General features: G+C 36.0%; 1 protein-coding gene across 2 annotated transcripts; it reads left to right on the top strand.

The window, feature by feature from the left end:
* Positions 1 to 7,653: 7,653 nt before the first annotated feature.
* Rpn13 (regulatory particle non-ATPase 13) lies at positions 7,654 to 17,803 on the top strand. Of its 2 annotated transcripts, none has more exons than XM_046626053.2 (5): positions 7,654 to 8,042; positions 9,473 to 9,589; positions 9,976 to 10,324; positions 11,247 to 11,392; positions 16,542 to 17,803. In XM_046626053.2, the coding sequence occupies exons 1-5, from the start codon at positions 7,842 to 7,844 to the stop codon at positions 16,953 to 16,955; spliced, it is 1,227 nt and encodes a 408-aa protein (XP_046482009.1). In that variant the 5' UTR covers positions 7,654 to 7,841; the 3' UTR covers positions 16,956 to 17,803. The 2 variants fall into 2 exon arrangements, with proteins under 2 accessions (XP_046482009.1, XP_046482010.1); XM_046626054.2 differs by having other exon boundaries at positions 7,673 to 8,042; positions 16,710 to 17,802.
* Positions 17,804 to 19,683: the final 1,880 nt, after the last annotated feature.

Here is a 19,683-nt window from a genome sequence, read left to right as displayed (position 1 = left end):
AACTTGTACATTAGATTGTGCGTGTTGTTGTACGGCACTAGTTTATAAATAACGTCTCACTGACCCAGGCTGCAACTGATTGTGCAATGTGCATTGCGAACAACCGGAAGACGGAAGCCAGACTCGCGTGCGTCTATAGAATATCTTTCAATAAAGAGCAGAGAAACAATGCCACGTAAGTTTTCTATCTACGAATACATCATACGGCATAGTTCGTGATACATGCCATGAATTAAACTCAGAGAATTTTTAGTTTTCGGACACCAATCAAAAGTGAGGTTAACACTAAACCATTTTTGTCGTCATTTTATTTTGCATGAGATATCTTTCGATAACTTGGGAGTTCTGATAATTATTTGACAGCCGAAACTCAATCGAAAACTTGCAGTCAACGGGGAATGGCGCACATGTTGGTTTCCGTACTTTTTCAGCCGTGATTTGGAAAATTACAAAAGGACGGTTTATGGCTTGTTGATAACGTAAAAAAAAACCTAAAAACTGTCACACAGACCTCACCAGCTGTCAGATTTTCAGTCACCTGAAGATACCAATAACTCATTGACCCCAAGTATGTCCTGGGAATAAACTGCATAATCGAAGAAATCGATAAAACTAACTATGAAAAATTGCGTGAATAATGCTTTGCTCGCCGGAATCAAACTGGAAACTAAATTTTTCTGGTTTGGACGAAAAAACCGATCCTTAGGTATGTCGAGCCCAGGTCTCCGCGAAAACGATTAAATGGAAGTTTAAACGGTCTTTTTTGGTCTGTTTGGCTCCCTCAATTTTTGATTCTACCACCACCCTCTGCTTGCCCATCGCTCCTTTCTCGTCGCCTCTGCACGGCTCACTTCCACCTTCGCTAATTCTGAGAACACATCAAAGATGGTGCCCAACAAAAGACCGTCGCTACCACCGCGGGATGAGACGCAAGGCTGGCTGTCCACGGTGAATTCGTGAAGGAGGAAGAGCGAGGGGGGCGGGGGGAGGGGGCAAAAAACAGCTGCGTCTTCCGTTTCGGCGGTCCAACCATTTCCAGCTCTTTATACCACCTTGTACTTCTAACTTCGTATATTTCTCCTCCGTCCGAACCAAATCGCGAGGGAATCTTTGGCTTCTGAAAAAAACTCGACGCACGGTTCGCCTTCATGTTTCTCACGCTTTTGTTATCGTCAGTAGGTACGGAATTAGTTTATTGTTAGATCATTCGACATGCAGTGCTCTACGGTATTCCAATCCAATGCGCATGAATTTTTATCTTGTACATCGATCGACCAATGGATATACAATTGTGATTTTCCTTTCCTAGTATTCGGCATAATTTTTTTAAAGGTTTGATCGCGGTACACCGATTTACCAAACGGGTTCTTATTGAATTTTTCATTTATATGAAATGATGCATAACTTGTCACTTCATAAGACTGAAAATATATTCTACACAGGTTCTATCGATTCAATGATTTCAACGCCTATTTGCTTTATCAATAAATTTCTAATTCATATGGAGATTCCTTGCATAATCTTATGCATTTGCTGTGATTGATTAATCATTCGTCCAAAATTCCTAAATTCTTCATAAAGTTATCTAACTAATATAATATTTAAAATATTACACTAATCAAAAATTGACAGATGAGAATCTCAGTAACTTAAATTTTCTTCGTTTTGATGTTGAGTTTTTACCGAAATTCGGATATACAGTCGGCGCTCTCAATAGGGCCGTTTCCCCCAGTACTCCAGTTGAACTAACCGTAGCCGCAATTTTGCCAGATACTCTCGCATTACAGCTGGTAACAAAGTGAAATGTTGGAAGAAAATAGCGTAGCTGTTGTGGTGGCCCTATTGCGAGAGTCTCAGTTCAAAGCGCTATAAATGCACGGCAAGCTTGTTGGTGGGGTTATGCTAATTCTTAGAAAAATATTGTCCCCTACACCCCCATGCCGGCCCTATTGATTAATCGATCGTGCATTTATGCCTTGGTATGACCTTTAGACAAACATTGATCAAATAAGGATAAAAATAATTACTTAATGCTAGTTATAATTTTAGTTTCTGATCGAGATTATAATAATATCTTAACGCTAGTTACAAACTGTTGAGAGAGTCGACTGTACAGAGTGATTATCTTGCGGCCGAATTGTCAGTCTGCTGCTACAATGTAATGTGCATGCGCTAAAATCCGAGAGCAGTTTTTTGTCAGGATGACTAACCGTCACGAACGTAACGTCAAAAGTTGTTACTGACAGTTATGGTTACATGCATCGCGGCAAACTTTCATCTGAATTTACGTCAGTTGGTTACCCTGACAAGCAACTGCTCTAGAATTTTAGCGCATGCGTATTACGTTGTAACAAACGACAGACCGCTCGGTCGTTACATAATCACTCTGTATGCGATGCAGCGATGAGAAAATAATTCAAACGAGTGAAAACCAATTCACATGTAACTAAAAATTTGGAAACCTTATCCTTGTTGCATAAAAGTTTGTTGACTGTTGTCTTTTTAACCTTCATTTGTCGCCGATTCAGCCTCAAGAATATTAAGGACTAGTCAAATTTAGTGTCTCGAAAACAAAAAATATTTTTGCCAAAATCAGGCTTATGTTTTTCGTGGTAAGTAGCTTCAAGCTATGTTTCTTTCGTCAAATTATTGGATAGGTTCATTGAAGATTTATTCATTTAAATATCTCTAGGTTTCTTTCACAAAATTTGATGCTTTATAATTCCAAATTCCACAATGAAGAATTACGCTGTTACAGGTGCAAATTTCAAATTTTAATGTTTCGCATTCAGTTGCATTCACTCGCTCACTATGATAAAAGCTTCTGATATCGTCATCAGCGACACTGCAGATCGGCCGAAGTGGGAGCGCTATCTCCAATCATTTTCACGAACTGTTGTGGCAAATATATCATATTATGTGAATTAATCAAACGATATTGACATTCAACATGGCACATACCTTCTTGAGAGGCAAAGAATAACCTGAACTAGCCTTTGCTCGCATTTTTGTGAGCTTTCGTTGGTAGTGCCCTCTGGCTTGAAATAGGTTATTTTAAACTAGTTTTCTACAAACTGGATGGTAACTGTATATCGGTTACCGTCTCAGCAGCAGTGGATAATACGGAGCATGCATGAGAGCTTGCTTACCATAGTGTACTGGGGCTGTAGTGGTCAGACCCAAACAAATCACAATCATTGACAATTGATGTTGCAGTACGAATACATAATTATAAGACTTCCGCAGCTTAAAATTTACTGCGAAGCCTTGTTCATTATTTACTAGCGCACCTCCATTGCAAAGCAGGATCTGGATTTACGAAATGGATAAACCAATCGCATCAGTTTAGCACAATAATGTGCCAATACCATATTGAGCTTTATGGGTACGAACGTGGAGGCATAGTCATTGTTTAGTAAAGATACACGACAACCCGGCAGCAGAAATAAAAAAAGAACGAATGAATAGAAATGGTTCGATACCATACAGAGTAGGTCAGATTACCGGTTTCTATCCGTCATCGATGACTATTTAAGCGTTTCTCACGATATGCTCATTCAAAAGATCAATCCGAAAATGCTCTCCAAAAATCAATTTGGCTTCGGCTGATCATGTAAAAAAAATCAAGACGTTAGGCTGCTATCGGCCTATCGTCTTAAGAAATGCTTAATTTCAGTGGAGATTTCGCTACAACTTTTAAGCCCCCTGTTGGAGAAATCTTAACTTTTACTATGATGTTAACAAAGCATATCTTATAATAGAACGCTCTCCGAAAATCAGTTAGCTTGGGTTTCTTTGCTATCAAAATTCAATACACTAGGCAGCTATTATCCTATCGTCTCGAGAAGTAGTCAATTTCAGAGGGGGTTCCACAAAATACATCTCGGCGGAATTCAAACAACGCTTGTGGAGGGTGAAAATCAAAAAGAATATACAGGGGTACTCAATTTCGAAGACGCCGATTAAATGAAAACTAGTAGTTCATGTGTGAAATGAAGTTAAATGAACGATTCGTTTAGCACAAGACTGATATTTTGAGATTCGAGTAAGTTAATCGTTGACAGTCAAGTTAGTATAAAATGATGCTCAGTGGCGTTTCATCGATGAATAAACGCATTTTAAGCGAATGTACACAAAATCCTACGTATGGCACCTGTATACACAAAATCAATAAAATGCATAAGAAAATGAAGACAATTCTTCATTGTTAATATATTTATTGAATTTTTATAAGTTACATATGCTCGTTTCCACACTACCGCAAGTGGTAGAGCATTCAGCGCGTTTTTTAAACGTGGTATTTCCAGTGAACTTATTCCACGGAGGAGTTGCCATACCAATCTATTAATTTTTGAACATTTCTACATGCTTTTGTTCGCAATAAATTTCTATTCGTATGTGCACGCAGTTTTTTCGCAATTTTTTAATTTATATAATTCGAGGATGGTTTATTATTGATGAAGGATTGTTCTTTTAATGACCTATGAAAGATGATTGTTTTCATTATCTACGAAGTGTGATTATTTTTGTTTCACACGCGCAAATTGATTAAATTTAAGATGGCGCACGTATGGATCGGCTCCAAATCAGGGGGATGGATTCAATCGGATTCGTCGGTAATCAGTAGGATGCTTCAATCGGGCACGCAATATCTGACTAGGACGCTTGTTCTTGAGTAGAAAACACCTGCAACCTCCGCATTCGCCATTCGTATTAATATTTTGATTTGGATAAATTACAAAGATAAACATTTCGACTCGTATAACGGTCAAAGATAACAATTGGAAAAATTAACTAAGGATAGGTTATAACGGGATTCTTAAATTCAAAAACAACTAAAAAACTGTTGCAGAGTGACAAAGTGAGGAACAATGAACCTAGTTGAAATAGAAAATCTTGAAAATGTTTGCAAAACCAACGAACATTTGGAATTAAACTTTAAATTTAAAAGTTTACAAATGGTCTAGGCATTTGTATGCCAGGGCTTTTGTGTGTTTAATCGGGAAAATCTCGGTGATCGTTTGACTTTGTAGATAACACAAGCTAGTAATATCGTAAAACATCGCGATTTCCTTGCCCTTGCCTGATTCCCATCGAAACCCCCGAGCGGAAATTTTGCGAAAAGAGACACTCACACGCACATGCTTAAACAGTGCGATGGATCCCAAAACGACGACCTACCTACTCGACTGTTGTTGTACCATAGTCAGTCATATGCTATACAATGTTATTGAAAAGAGTGATATTCAAAAAAATGCTAACCTATTGCAGACGGAACGTCAGAAGTGGATTTCAATAAAATGACTATCAAGTCTACATGCCGCGAGGTACCATACGAACGTAGACGGCCCCAAACTTGAATTTAACTTAAGTCTAACGTAACGATCAAGCCCTACCTCATTTTACAGTTTGATTTGAGGAACCAAAGTCAAGATGTAAGCATCGAAAGAAAATGATCGATATACCATATAATCATATATATACATACATACATCAGAGAGAAAACAAGTACAAACAACACTCGAACCGTCGCCAATCCGAGATTTTCACGAGCTGGTCTGGGATGATAACCACACTACGGCCAATGTGCTCCATGAATCAGCAAGCCGGTCACAATGAGAGAGTTTTTCCACGGAAGCACCCTCGATCCAGCCAGCACACGTCATTAGTCAACCCGTTGCTTAGCATACATGACGCTGGTAGAGGAGGATTTGCACGGCTTAAGCAGGTGCAGTGCATCAGACCAGAATGCCAATTCAGGGGTAAATGATCAAAGCTTTGAGATCCCCAGTATTCGACCTCACGGTACAGTATACCGTACGGTATCAAACGATATACCAATTTCATGTATATACATAATACGTTACCATAAATTGTATGAAAATAAAATGGCATACTGATTAAAATCATGGAATGTTGTTCCACAACTGTACCAAATTTTTGCAATGTTTTCCGATGAATTTTTATTTCGAATTTCATTACGAAACACATGGCCGCATGATTAAAATTGTATCATAACAATTGCTTCTCTGTCCTGCCTTGGAAGATGACTTCCGTTCATAGGAAGAAGAAATTAACGACTGGGGTCCCGCAAAACTACCACACAAAGCCCTACGTCTTTCATGCACTTGATATAAAAACTATCGTTAGTGGTTCTCAAAATTTCGCGGCCTCAAGAACCTACACACTATCAAAGCTGTAGGGTCAAGGTTAAGACCAAATTATCAGTTTTTCAAAAATCGAGAAGGCGCAAGAGGCTTGCAATGCAGTACGGCGAAATCGCATCCATGAAAATAGTACCACCTTCCATTTATAAATGAAATCATGGGCAAATCACTTGGTGAAAATAAAAACGAAACGTACTATAGTTAATAGCATGTTCAACATGGTTTCTCGTCGAATAGAGCGAGATATTTTCGAATTTAGTTCAGTGATTTAGTCTCGGTGTAAATACGTAAAGGTCTAATCGTAAGCGTCATTTGTTTATCTTTAAAAAAAAACACACTCGCAGGCACACCGCCTGAAATGAAACTTAGGGTGAATTTTGAACTGTTCATTTGAAGATCACTTACCAAGGCCAGCACCACGGATCGAGTTCATTAAGAAAAAGTATTAAATTCAGCAGAAATTTGCACAAATTCATGACGCAAATGCGACTCGATTATGTATGTACGTTCGAACTCTACGGCGTCAGACGTCCCAGAATTCCCTGATTGTGAGTGTCCCGAAAGTAGCGCCGCAGCAGCGCCGCTTGAGGCAAGTTTTCAGAACTGATTATGGAGCACGGAGCATGTCGGTAGCGTATCGATACCGTCATAGCGTGTATCAGTGGTGTAATCGTTTCGAACTGGAGGTAGGCTACCCATTTCATCAACCTCGCGAAACATCGAAAACTGCAGCCAAAGTGATGAGATATATATATACATATATATATATATATATATTCTGGTTGCTTCGCTCTGTCACTCAATCAGGTGTATAGCGAGACAAATTATAACCGACACATACCTTTCACTCTCACTTCTCCGCTATACTTTATGTACACGCGAAGCTACCACCAGTAGTATATGCTCTTAGTATAATCCACTGTCAATAAATATAGTAAATATAGAGCGCTCGCCCACATTATATCACTCACTCGAAAGTTAGTTTCAAAAATCTAATTCGTGTCTCTTTGATATTACTAAAGGTGCGTTCCGAAATTAGTTCTCATTGTCGTCAGTACTGTCTATGATCTTTTATTTCTTTTGCGGTTTCGAGTTCGTGTGTAGCTCTGCCTCTGTCCTGGGCAGTTTTTAGCGCCACCAGCTATTTTCAGAACGTTGGAATTTTATGAACAGCAAAACATAGCAGCAATAGCACTAATTCTCTGAAAGCTCCTAGCACTTCTGGCAAAAGTTTTTCTCCTTGAAGTCCATTTATACTCTTTGTCCGTAGTAGCAAACGCAAGACATTTTAAGAGCAGCGCTGCTGCTGCATCAAATCACTATACAGATGTTAGTAACATCTAGTAGGTTACTAAACTGCTGCTGCCTTTTGCTGCCCATGAAATCCCATTTTATAGTGGGGGACATGAAAAACACGTGAAAAACACGAGACTTCTCCGTGCGACGATGCAGCCCGTAAATTCCCTACAACAGTCCACCGAAGGAACCAGACTGCGCATCCTTTTTGAGATATGGCAGGCTTGATTAATCAGTGCAGCCACAACAAAATGCATTGTCATCGAGTTTATCTTTGCGTATAGTGTCGTGCTGTTGCCCGTAGAATCCAGATACGCTAGACCAGTGGCTTTATTGTAATTTATCATAAATCCAAGTGGTAAAAACGTGATAATAAGCATGTCGAGCGGTGCCCTATTCGGTAGCAACGCGACACGCGGCGCGAGCAAAAATCTGGTAGAATTTAAAGCCGGCAAAATGACCGTCAAGGGCAAAATGGTTTATCCAGACACTCGCAAGGGTCTTCTCTACGTCTTTCAGTCAGACGATTCCCTGATGCATTTTTGCTGGAAGGACAGAACCTCCGGAGTCGTCGAGGACGTGAGTATATAACGAGGTTGAATTCAATAACGTTTACCTGACGACACACCGATAATAAACATCACCAATTTAGAATTTCAGACAATGACTCTGAGAAAAGTTCTTCCAGTTTTCAGAATGTCAGATATGGTTCTCCTTATTATGGTGTATTGAGTTTTAGACCATCCTATAATTGAGAAATACTCAACGATTAATTCCCTCAAAATCCATCGTCACGTCATGCTGCGAATTTCAAACTCGTTAGTATCAATCCCAACATCATCACACCTCAAATTGTATTCTTTCGATACTTATTGCTCGATATTGGAAGTCGGTCTTGCACTTGCTCATATACTCACAACCTCAACTGCCACGAATCACTTGTATGCCTGGACATCGGGTTTGTTTTTCAAGGCAGATCTTTTATTAACCTGTTGACGGCAGGGCCGGTCGATGTATCAACCAGTAGTCACGTTGGGGACTTCTAATAAGAAATTCATTAAACTTATTAACTAATTTTGCATCGAAGAAAAGGTTGATTGGAACTCATATTTCCATACCGTTAAAAGGTTAATTGGCTACTAAATATTAATCAGTTGGATGCTTCATTCTGTCATTTTCTTCTTCATCCCTGGCTTACGAAGCGCAGCGATTTTCTCAGAGCTGACATAACCCTTTTTAAGTGCTGATCAATCTTCATAGATCTGTTTTACACAATGATTTCCTAAAAGGTCTTTTTAACCTATGCTCATAGCAAGCTTTGTTTTAGCTATGATTTATGGATCGATTTACTGCACCCTTCAAACTGTTACACAGATTCCCAGTCATTTCAAATTATTGTAACAATTTCAAGTTTTCATTTAATATTTTATAATAAAAATTGCGCTCTGCGCAACGTAACAAATAATTTGCACTAGGTGAGTATTTAATTCTAAATAAATGAATATTTTTGTTAGCTTTTTTATCATTGTCGTTCCACTTTTCTACATCAATTCAGAAGTTTATTTAATTGACATGAATATGAATAATTCAACAAGCAGATGAATATTTACTAGATTGTGTAATTGCGGTGTTGTAAATACAAATTAAAATATGGAGGAAAATAATGTCTATACTTTTTCATATTTGATAAATATAGTTGCATAGGTATATTTAGATCTGCACATAATGGATGATGTTAGACATTGCCAAATGTGCTCTCTCAGCATGACAACAACTTTTGATATTATTATTGCCTAGTTTTCTTTCATCATTTTTATTATTTTCCTTTTATAATGCAACATTTTATTCAACTCTAGAAACATTCAGTCAGACATTCCGTTTCAAAAACAAGATCTAAATACAAAATCTGAGAAAAAAGTATCTATAATATATCTAAATATATGTCTAAAAATTTATACCTTGTTTAGATGCGTCGTCTCAAATTTGTTATGTTTTTCACTTTTTTTTAGGACTTGATCATCTTTCCAGATGACTGCGAGTTCAAACATGTACCCCAGTGCAAGACAGGCAGAGTGTATCATCTTCGCTTCAAATCGTCCAGCAGGAAATTCCTTTTCTGGCTCCAGGTTAATAGAAATATGCAGAGATTTCATTAACCTCTTCGATTATAACAAACTTTTTTCATTAGAAATTTACACCGAAAAACTAATTGATAATTGATTCATCGATTCGCAAACACCGAGAAAAAATACTTCACACATTCCAATAATGTTGAACACCTGTTTAACAACCTTTACTTGACATTTGTGTGATTGTGAGATTTTTTCAATCATTGTCCAATTTATATTAATCTTCTGTGATTCATTGAGTCGATACTTTAAGTGAAACATTCTTTTCGTTGGATTTTCACCGACCATGAATCTGAAAAATAATACTGCGAGTCGTGAAAAAAATTATTAAGCTGCCCTTGTTAAATTTTATTGTATAATCTTATTCTCCTTATCATATAAAGGATCTTAAAACGGACAAGGACGAAGAATATTCAAGAAAGATCAACGAGGTACTGAACAATCCTCCAACGCCGCCGACACCACGTATCGGAGGAGGAACTCCGGATGGAGATCTTCAAAACCTGTTGAACAACATGTCTCAGCAGCAGTTGATGCAACTTTTTGGAGGTGTCGGGCAAATTGGGGGACTGAGCAGCCTTCTTGGTACGATGACCAGGCCATCGACCGGTCAGAGTAGCACCAGAGCTTCAACGAATTCGTCTTCCACTCCCATGACGACAAGCGCGACGCGACCTCCAGCTGCTCAAACACCTGCACCTGCTGCAATCACAGAAACTCCGAGACCGTCGAGTGAGAAATGTTTAGCCTTTTAAGAGGGCTTGAGTTTTTGGAAAGGCGAAAATATTTTTTACGTTTTAAAGCAGAGAAATGAAAAATAATTAGGTCGTTTTTTATGCGATTGAAATTTGCAACGTTAATGTAACAAAGCATTTTTAGGAAATAAAATTATTGTTGTTACGCAATCTTGGGATTATCTGAAATTGATTAAATCACACAGAAGTAAACATACCAAGTTTGTAGTTTGAAAACTCAAACTTCTTCAAAGCCATATAAATATTGCCAAATGGTAATTTTTGTTTCAGTGTTTCGTCATATTAACGTTACTAACTTCATTCTCGTTATATTTTTATTCTTCGTTAGGTTTTATTCTTCGATTGATCAGAATTCAAAGCAAATACAACTGATTGAAAACTAATCAAATATATTATCTACACATTGCAAAATGCTGAAGTTCAATTCCTTGCACTAACAGGGTTCTAAAAATGAAAATTATATTTTTTGCTGTAATGAAAAAATGTAGTATATTACTATTCTTTTTGATTATGGTCAATCATAGTATATTTTCTTTTAACTTTTGTGATAATTTTATATCTGTGTAGCAATAAGAAAAATAGTAGCTAACTAAACAAATAGATTTAATGCTGCAATAACCAGAAAACTTAGTACTCATAACCGTAATCACATTTAATAGTTACTTTTACCACAATTTTTTGTAATCCCAACAATATTTTATTATGATTTCTAGTTACTGTAAGAAGTAAAATTTTTCTCAGTGTGCGTTAATTTGCGATTACATCTTTTATTGGTTCCAAAAACAATAGGACCAGCTGATTATTTCACATTTCTCTGCAGCTTATACACGTATATGAATTGAATCTTTTTCTTTTCTTATGCAAAGAACCAATTCAAAGTTCGACTTTATTCATTGCAGGCAATAGCAGGTCTTCGACAAGAACAGCACCTGCATCCACACCTGCGGTAGGATCGACTCCAAATAATCCAATCCAGCTCAGTGATCTGCAGAGTTTTCTCTCCGGAATACCTACACCAGCAGGAACCGAGCCTCCAGTAGTTCAGGTAATATCAATTTCCTTACATCAGATTTGACTCTGTAGTTATTTTTTTAATTATCAGAATTACTTTTTCATATCTGTATTATTATCGAGAGATTGAAATATGTGTCGTTAATGTAACCACGAACTTTTAAGGAAAAACCGTTATTTTGCAACTCTAGAATCGCCCGGAATTAAGTAAATCAGAAAAATTGAAAAACTAGTCATATTTTGGAAACTCCACTTCCTTAAATTTGTTTTAAAATTTCAAATTAATGGTTTTTGTTTCAATTTTTTGTAAAGTGTCAATGTTTAGATCAACATCAATCTAGTTTATTATCACTTTGACAAATCTTGGCCCCTGAATATATTATTACGACCAGTTTTTGGGCAATCATGCAAAAAATGTATCTAGCAACATCAGAGGTCAAAGAAAGTCGGTTATTTTTATTATGGTGATTACGTTTCTTACTAAAAATATACCACTCAGATTGTATTATTAATCTCCTTTGAGTTGCGTGTGTTCATTTAAACGAATATGAAAACGAATCAAAACAGCAGCAATAGTTTTACAAAACTTATTTCTCTGTAAGACACTTCTATCAAAAATTAGTACAATTCCACTTGAAAATTGCAAGATACCAATTGATAAATCCTTACTCTGCTTGTGTAACTAATCAGGTGTTTCAGCAGTTTTTCAACATACTTTGTTTGTGCATCAATATTTTTAGAAAATGTTATTTCAATTGTTTTTTTATCCGTGAAAAACTGCAGACAATTTATCTATTCAGATTTGATTTTTACTTTAAACTTTAACTAACCGTCTTTCTGAACAATAAAGATAGCCTATAAAAACCCGAATCAAAAAAACATAACTAATGTTCAAAATTGAAAAACATGACATTTGGAGAATCTGCTAAGAAATTTATGAATAAGCAATAATTCAGAATTTCTCGATAATCTCCTTAAATTCGATCATCCCCATTACTGCTCATGTATAATTATATGAAGAAGAGCCGGTTTTATATGTATTTTATGCTCTCATAAATAGGAAGATTGATGTTTGAAAAACAATCAACGATATTTCCTCTACTCGTGATAGTTCATATTTTTTCCACATATAAAAGTTTCTAAAATTTTCTAAAAGTTATTAATAACATGGTACAACTTGAAAATTCTCTAAAAAATTCAATCATTAATCTACCAAATGATAAAATAACACCCAAAAGACAATCTTTTAGGAACAAGGGAACAAAAAATTGCCAAAATACAGCACTTATTGTTAGAAATAGGTAGAGATGAGTTACAAGTCTTGTCTTCATTCTGAATCACTTATCAATATTGAGTTGGTGATGAAACATAAAAGTTTTCATTAGATTACCTCTGTCCCCTTTATCAGCAGTTACTAAATCTCTCTCTATTTTTCTGTCACTCTCTCGCTCGTCGTCTGCTTTAGTTTTCAATACAGGTTCTATAATTGACATAATTTTTTTTTTTTCGTTTTGTCAATGTATGATAACAAGTGAATTCGTAATACTTGCTAAGGATACATTGATAAGATCCAACCATAGTTAATAGACATTAGATTAAGGCGATACGATATCTTCTTCTTACTCATTGAAGCTGCAAACCAATTTCATAGAATCGCTTTACGAGTTTAAGAAAAACATGCCACCGCCATCAGCAACTTTTCTTATCACGTTGGACAACAGCGAAGACAAAACATCAGTGTAACGAAGCTGTACTGATACTGATATTTACCTATAATTCTCGCAACGACTCACTTATTCTCATTTCATTGTAAACGTTTCCTCGACTTAAACGACTCGCCTTGCACGCTGTGATTATTAACTCAAGATGAAGATTTTTATTTTTCCACAACAGTGACAAATACGTGGTTTAATTTTAAATGATAGAAAAAAAAATCTACAACATTCCAAACGAGGATTTATAAACCAAGTTTCTCTTTGATAGTGTCTCCAAAAATTAATATATGTCTCGGTTGTAACAAAAACAAACCTGGAACAGTTTTTACCTGGATTAATCTTGTTTGGTAAAGACCTACCCTGATTTTTGTTTCGACTCTTTGTCTTCGTAATAAGATAAGATCTGCAGAGATTCAAGACTGAAAAATTGTGAAACTAATATTCGAAGTCTAAAAACTATACAGAGTTGAGCTGAATATGATAATTTAAAACAGCTTGTCACTGTCCTAAACTTTTCATTAATATCATAATCGTATGTTGATAAATTATTTCTCTGGAAATTGTCTTGGTTGAAGTTTTGATAATATTAGTATACATTTCAATGAACTGAGAAAAATTTTTATTAAAAGCAATTATTGATTTCTGATATTATATATAAGCAAGAAGCCACGATTCATCACGTAAGTTGGAAAAATGAATACCAGAAAAATTAAATTTGAAATTACGTAATGCCAAGAATTAATAACAGCAATTAAACCAATTACAGATCGTTTAGTTTATAACTTTTTACATGCATGTTCCATTCATATTCACTCTTCATCTTCATCGGCATTGAACATATTTTAAAACAATTATAATCTCTCTGAAGTTCTTGATAAGCGGATTTTTTATGACAGAATCGAACTTGACCGACTAAGATTACCTTTATCAAATTGTTATTTCATCTTTTTCCTTTCAATACGTTTTTGAACAGTCTGCACGGCCGGTATAATCTTTAAAGGCGATTCTACCATCTAAAATATCATTTAACTGTGAAAAATTTAGTTAATTTGAGAGCAAATTTCAGCCTGATAACTGCAAAAGATGTTTTCGACAAAGGACAATGATTCTTCATTTAAGTCGAAATCGAATCAATCAAGTTTATCGTGGGTAATTAACCGATTAAAGAATAATCGTGATTCAGTGACTTTCTGTTTTGAAAGTTATGTTAAATTTCACAAAAATCTGATTTCAGGTACTTGTTTAACTTCCCGTTTTTCTGTTTCCATAGACAAAAAGGAAGTTATTGTAATTAACCTGAAGATAAGGAGTTTAATTTTCGCTAAATCTCGACATTTCGACGCTTCCAGATGTAGAGAATCACCTCCGATCATTTTCAGATGGACGATTGTGTGTATGCATGTAAACATATGTGTGATCAACTGTTGTGTCCGACACATATCCTGAGAACGGGCTACCAGATTTCAATAATTTTGGTCTCGTAAATCTAGTAGGGTGGGAAAAAATCTAAAAATATTCGGATTTTGATCGAAATTAGTAGGCACAGGGTTTATGAGTTACTGAGAATAAATCCACAGTCAAACTTCTGAAATCTGTAACGGCGGATCCATTATAATAGTTCAAAATAAGAAAAATCGTCATATATTCATGTATATGGAATCTGAAGGCTTTTAAATCGTTATTCGCGAATCTGAATTTGTAGTTCGAAATTCTAATTGGATATTATATTTTTTCTGTGAATTTGGAACCTGCAGGGTGAGGACAGGAGGTTTGAAGGCTGGCTCATGGCCGACCTAAAGCCGTTGTTTCTTTTCAGCTTTGGACGCTTTCTGTTTATGTTTCGTCCTCCAGATCACGGGTTCTGCTAAAACTTTTGGGAGTGTTTCTTTGGCCCAAAATATAAAGCTTCTGGTGCATAGTTCTATCCATTGGGCTTTTCACTTCAGTTAAAATTGGCAGTGTGATGAGTAAAACGTAGTAATAAACAAAATCTGTTGTGTATTTTCTTCCTCAATATTAACTTTCATTGTTCTTTACTTTAGTTTCAACAAGAAGCTCGTATAGATTCTAGTCTAAACGGATGCAATATTATTTTCGCGCCATAGTCAAGTTCAAACAAGCGAGTTTCCGAGAACCTGATATATTGTAAATTGAGTGAAAGAAAGCCCAATGGATGGAAATGAACATCAGAAGTTCTATTCATTTAGTTCTAACACTTCTAGAAGTTTCAATAAAACCCGCGCTCCTGAAGATCTGATACTCTCCTTGTTGATGTGGCAAAGAATTGAATGGCTACTTGGTGGTTTCGCATAAAAAACTTTGTAAACAGTTGAATATTAATGTCTGTAGCGTTTCTTAGAAGCTAAACACCTTAAAGCCTCGCTGACAGACATCGGCCAGACGATTATAATCCCTGAATCACGTGACCGACAGAATTACCATGTTAACGTGTGTCTTATTATTCCTCTCCCTTTTATTCGTACTTTCAGAAACAGCTTAATAAGGTTTTAAAAATCAATATAATCAATTCAACAACACAAATCTGTATTATTCTTTTGCTTATTATTCAAAACAGAGCAGGCACTCGTCTGGAAAACCTGAAAATCAGTTGGAGAGTTTTAGCGAATACTAGCTGTTGTTCTTAGAAATTCCGCAAAATACTGTGTTCAATGCGATCTCGTAAACTTTTCAATCAGTGATAATAATGTACCAGCTGTTCATAATTTTTCAGTCTCGCTACGCTCGCTCGAATGTTTGTTGAATTCTTGTTTCATATGCTGCGCTTTCTTTATCATCAGTATTTATTTTCAAAGATGACAATGATGGTAGTAATAACAATGTGAATATGTGCGCTTAAAAACTAAACATCATACCTAACAGTTCTCACGACATTCTGTTTTTTTCTTCTTTGTTCTTATCGATGAAGTACTCAAGTATCCAGTGTTTTTGAAAACTACCATGTGGAGGTGTTGCAAATTGTGAACCGTAATGTGCGAAAACTATGATTGCAGTCAGGAACAGTTTTCAAAATAAAATTGAGTAGCCAACCTATAGCAACAAGTATCAATAGAAAAAACCTGTTGTTTTTCTAGAAAAGATTCCTTCGATACCATGCTCACAGCGCACAAGGCAAGTCGATTTCAAGAATAATAAGAAAAAAAAAATTTTTTTCGTTCATTTAAAGTCCAATTGAAGAAAAACAGACTAAACGCAGAACACTGAACTCAAAAACTCTGAAATAAATTCTTTAAAGAATAATTAAAAACACAGTGATCGATCGCTGCTAGTTAAAAATTAAGAAACGTTGAACACTTGAGCTGCGGCATGTTTTTCTGGTTGTGCGGTGACCTTCGAAGCCTGAAAACTGGCTGGCTGACGGAAGCGCTAAGGTTGTTGAGCAGTTGGGCCAGCGGGCAAGGGTTGATATGTTGTTCTCGGTCAGCTACAGCGCAGCTTATTATCCGGCAGAGGGGCGTAGCGAGCGAGCTGACGAGTTCCATCCCTGGTGCGATAGCTCCGACGGATAAATTGGAGAGTGAGATGAGCGCTCACTTGCCGGTTGGGGACAGCTTGTGCACGACGCTATCTTCCCCTCAGTTCTCCCAGGCGCTATCAATGTTCTGGTCTGCTTTGCAGTCAGGTCAGGCCGGCCCTGTCGTCCGTCAGTTTGGCCTGGGCAACGAGGCTGTCGCAGCTGCAGCAACCGGAAACTTGGAAGAGTTTGTCACTGCCCTCGAAACTGAAGCAAAAACCACAGGCCAAACCCAACAGCAGCAGAAGCAGGACGACAAGAGCAAAAAACAGCCACCGCAAGGCGGCGGAGGCAATTCCTCGGGCAAGAAGGACGATGACGATGACGACGAAGGAATGGCGCTAGATTAAAATTTTCTTCTCGTCGATAAATTTAACTTCATCCTCTTTTCTCTCGTTTTCACATCGCCATCGCCAAACGGAATTATACATCATCGTGTACTTGTTGTTATTATGGTGATCGAATCATTAATTGATTAATAAAATACCCGGCGAGGATATCGAAATTCATTTATACGAGAAAAAACTTGTTCAAATAATTTTTTGTTGTTGTTGTTGTTGTTGGTTTTTTTTTTTTTTTTTTTTTTGGCGTCTTTCCAATTTTTCTCGCTATTCAATGCGTCAGCTAAGTGAAAAGTCTGTTTTTCTCTTTTCTAACTTCTCAGACTTAATTCTTACCATTTATAGATTCATCGAAGTTGAATGTCTCTGAATTGTCTCAATGTGCAACTCAAATTCAATAAAATTCAGCTTTCAATTTTTGGAAACAACGATTCTCAATACATTTTTTTACGGCTCGTATCAGCATCAATTCAAATAACGGTGCTCGATTGTAATTATTAATTATTTTCTGTCATGTGACTTGCATGAAAATGCAAAAATTAACTAGAATATTTCATTTTTCAGCCATGTCGACGAACTGGATAAATTTCATTATTTTCTCGTTTTATTTCCATTACTCGTTTGTATCGCATCGATTGAGTAATTTTTATTTTGCTGTCTTTTCTAGTAAGTGTAACTATTTTCAAGTATTTCCATGATCATCCCATTTAGCTTACAAACTTACCTTTTGCATACGGTATAATCTATTCAATACTGTATACATGTAATAATATAATACTTACAACTCGGCAAAATTCCTCGCCGATAATATAAGGAATGAAAAAAAATAAATGATGAAATAATTATTGTATAAATTTAATACAAATCAACGATTTTCTCTTCTTCATTCAAATTAACGTAAGTTTTTCCTGTACTTATCCTTTTCTTTTCATTTAATCTAATGACTATTTAATTTTTTATTCTATCCAGGTAAGTGTCGATGTTTGATATAATTTATCTCACAATTTATATAGTTTCCAAATGAAAAGAAAGTATGGGAGGTTTTTCATAAATCATCTTTATCTCAGTCAACGCTTTAACTAAGAATTTATCATCGCAAAGGTGGGTAAGTAAAATCAATTCCTTGCCATGTTGTAACATATTTAGCATAATGAAAACATCACTTTGCATATGTATAACACATCCTCGCTCATTATCAATGATCTACAGATTTTCAGCTAAAATATTTAGTAAAAATTTGTGTCTTATTACTTCAACTCATTTATTTCCCGTTATATCTATACAACATACGTGTGTAATGTTTATACGACATAATCGTCACAATCACTCGTGGTCGGTATTTGTTTTTTCATTTCCAGCAGCTATATGAAGATCTTATATCTCATTTCACATGGCTATCAGCCACACACCTTTCTTTCAACAACTTCTTCAACTCCTTCAACTCTATTCTTTTGGACATGTAACAGTATACTCAAAGTTCTTGAAATTAAATAAATGTGCAAAAGCGCAAGGAATGTCACATAATTATAACTATGAGATCTTTTGAAAATGGTAGTACGTACAACCGACAGGATAAAAATTGACGTTACGGATAATGTCGAATACCTGTAGAAACAGGATGTAATGATCGGAAAGCCAGCGAATCATTTTCTTTGAAAATCAGTTATTTAATAACAAGCGTGGACTTTTCGACTATGTCATTTATATTCGTAACATTTCAAAATTATTCCCGTGATGAAAGGATTTTTTTGCTAACTTTTTGGCTCTTTGAGAAAATTTGAATTGATAATAATAAAATTTCAAATTTCACCATTTCAAAAATTGAGATAAATAATTTACTCTGGTAAGTACGTCAATATTGTGCAGAAAGTGAAATAATTTATTTAATCTATTTTGCTCTAAAAAGTTGTATTGCTTAAAAACAATGTTAATACCTTATCAAAATTTCAAATAAATTCACAAAAATTATAGTTTTCATTTCAAGTATTTTGCAACAAATCTAATTATATATTTCATTATTCATTCATCTATTTCTTTAGGCACTTGGATAATTTCCATTGATTGAAATCCAGGTACGTAACTGTTTGAAATTTTCAATTTTAACATGTCTTCAACTTATTATCCGCAAAGTGAAAAATGTTTCAGAATATTTGTTCAGATAGTTGTTGGTTATGAAGTTTTACCGGCGTAGTCAGCTACTGGGTTGATAATACATTGAACTGCTAATACCACCAGATCCGACAAATCGTTACGAAAAATAACCCAGAACTAGCCGTGTTTATACATCTGCAGTCAACACCGCTTAAGCTCAGTGTCATACGCTGCGTAACGTTAGCAATGTGTTAAATTTTACATTCGATATTAAAACTATGTCATTCGCCCTTTTTTCATTTCATTTTATTTGTAACTTAAAATCATAGCGCCGACTAGAATCACCTGAGAGTACAGTGAGATGTTGACATGAATTAGAAAGACCGGCCGTAACCGGCGGGAAAATTTGTAACCAATGGGAGGACAGATTTTGCGGCGCACTAGCGCCTGATAGGATATCACAGTAATCGATATAGAACGTTGATGTGCTAGCAAGAAGAAAGTAGCGTATTTCAACGTTCCCTCTCGCGGGTTGACACGTTTATTGCCGTTTCAATACTTCCCCGATAACGTAAATTTCACGCGAATTACACCGCGATCGGAAGAGGTTATGATGATGAAATTTGCAGATCAAACGATTTCAGTA

The sequence above is a fragment of the Neodiprion pinetum genome, chromosome 5 (assembly GCF_021155775.2).
Source record: "Neodiprion pinetum isolate iyNeoPine1 chromosome 5, iyNeoPine1.2, whole genome shotgun sequence".
In the NCBI taxonomy this organism is placed as follows: Eukaryota; Metazoa; Arthropoda; class Insecta; order Hymenoptera; family Diprionidae; genus Neodiprion; species Neodiprion pinetum.
This window is presented reverse-complemented; position numbering and strand designations above follow the sequence as displayed.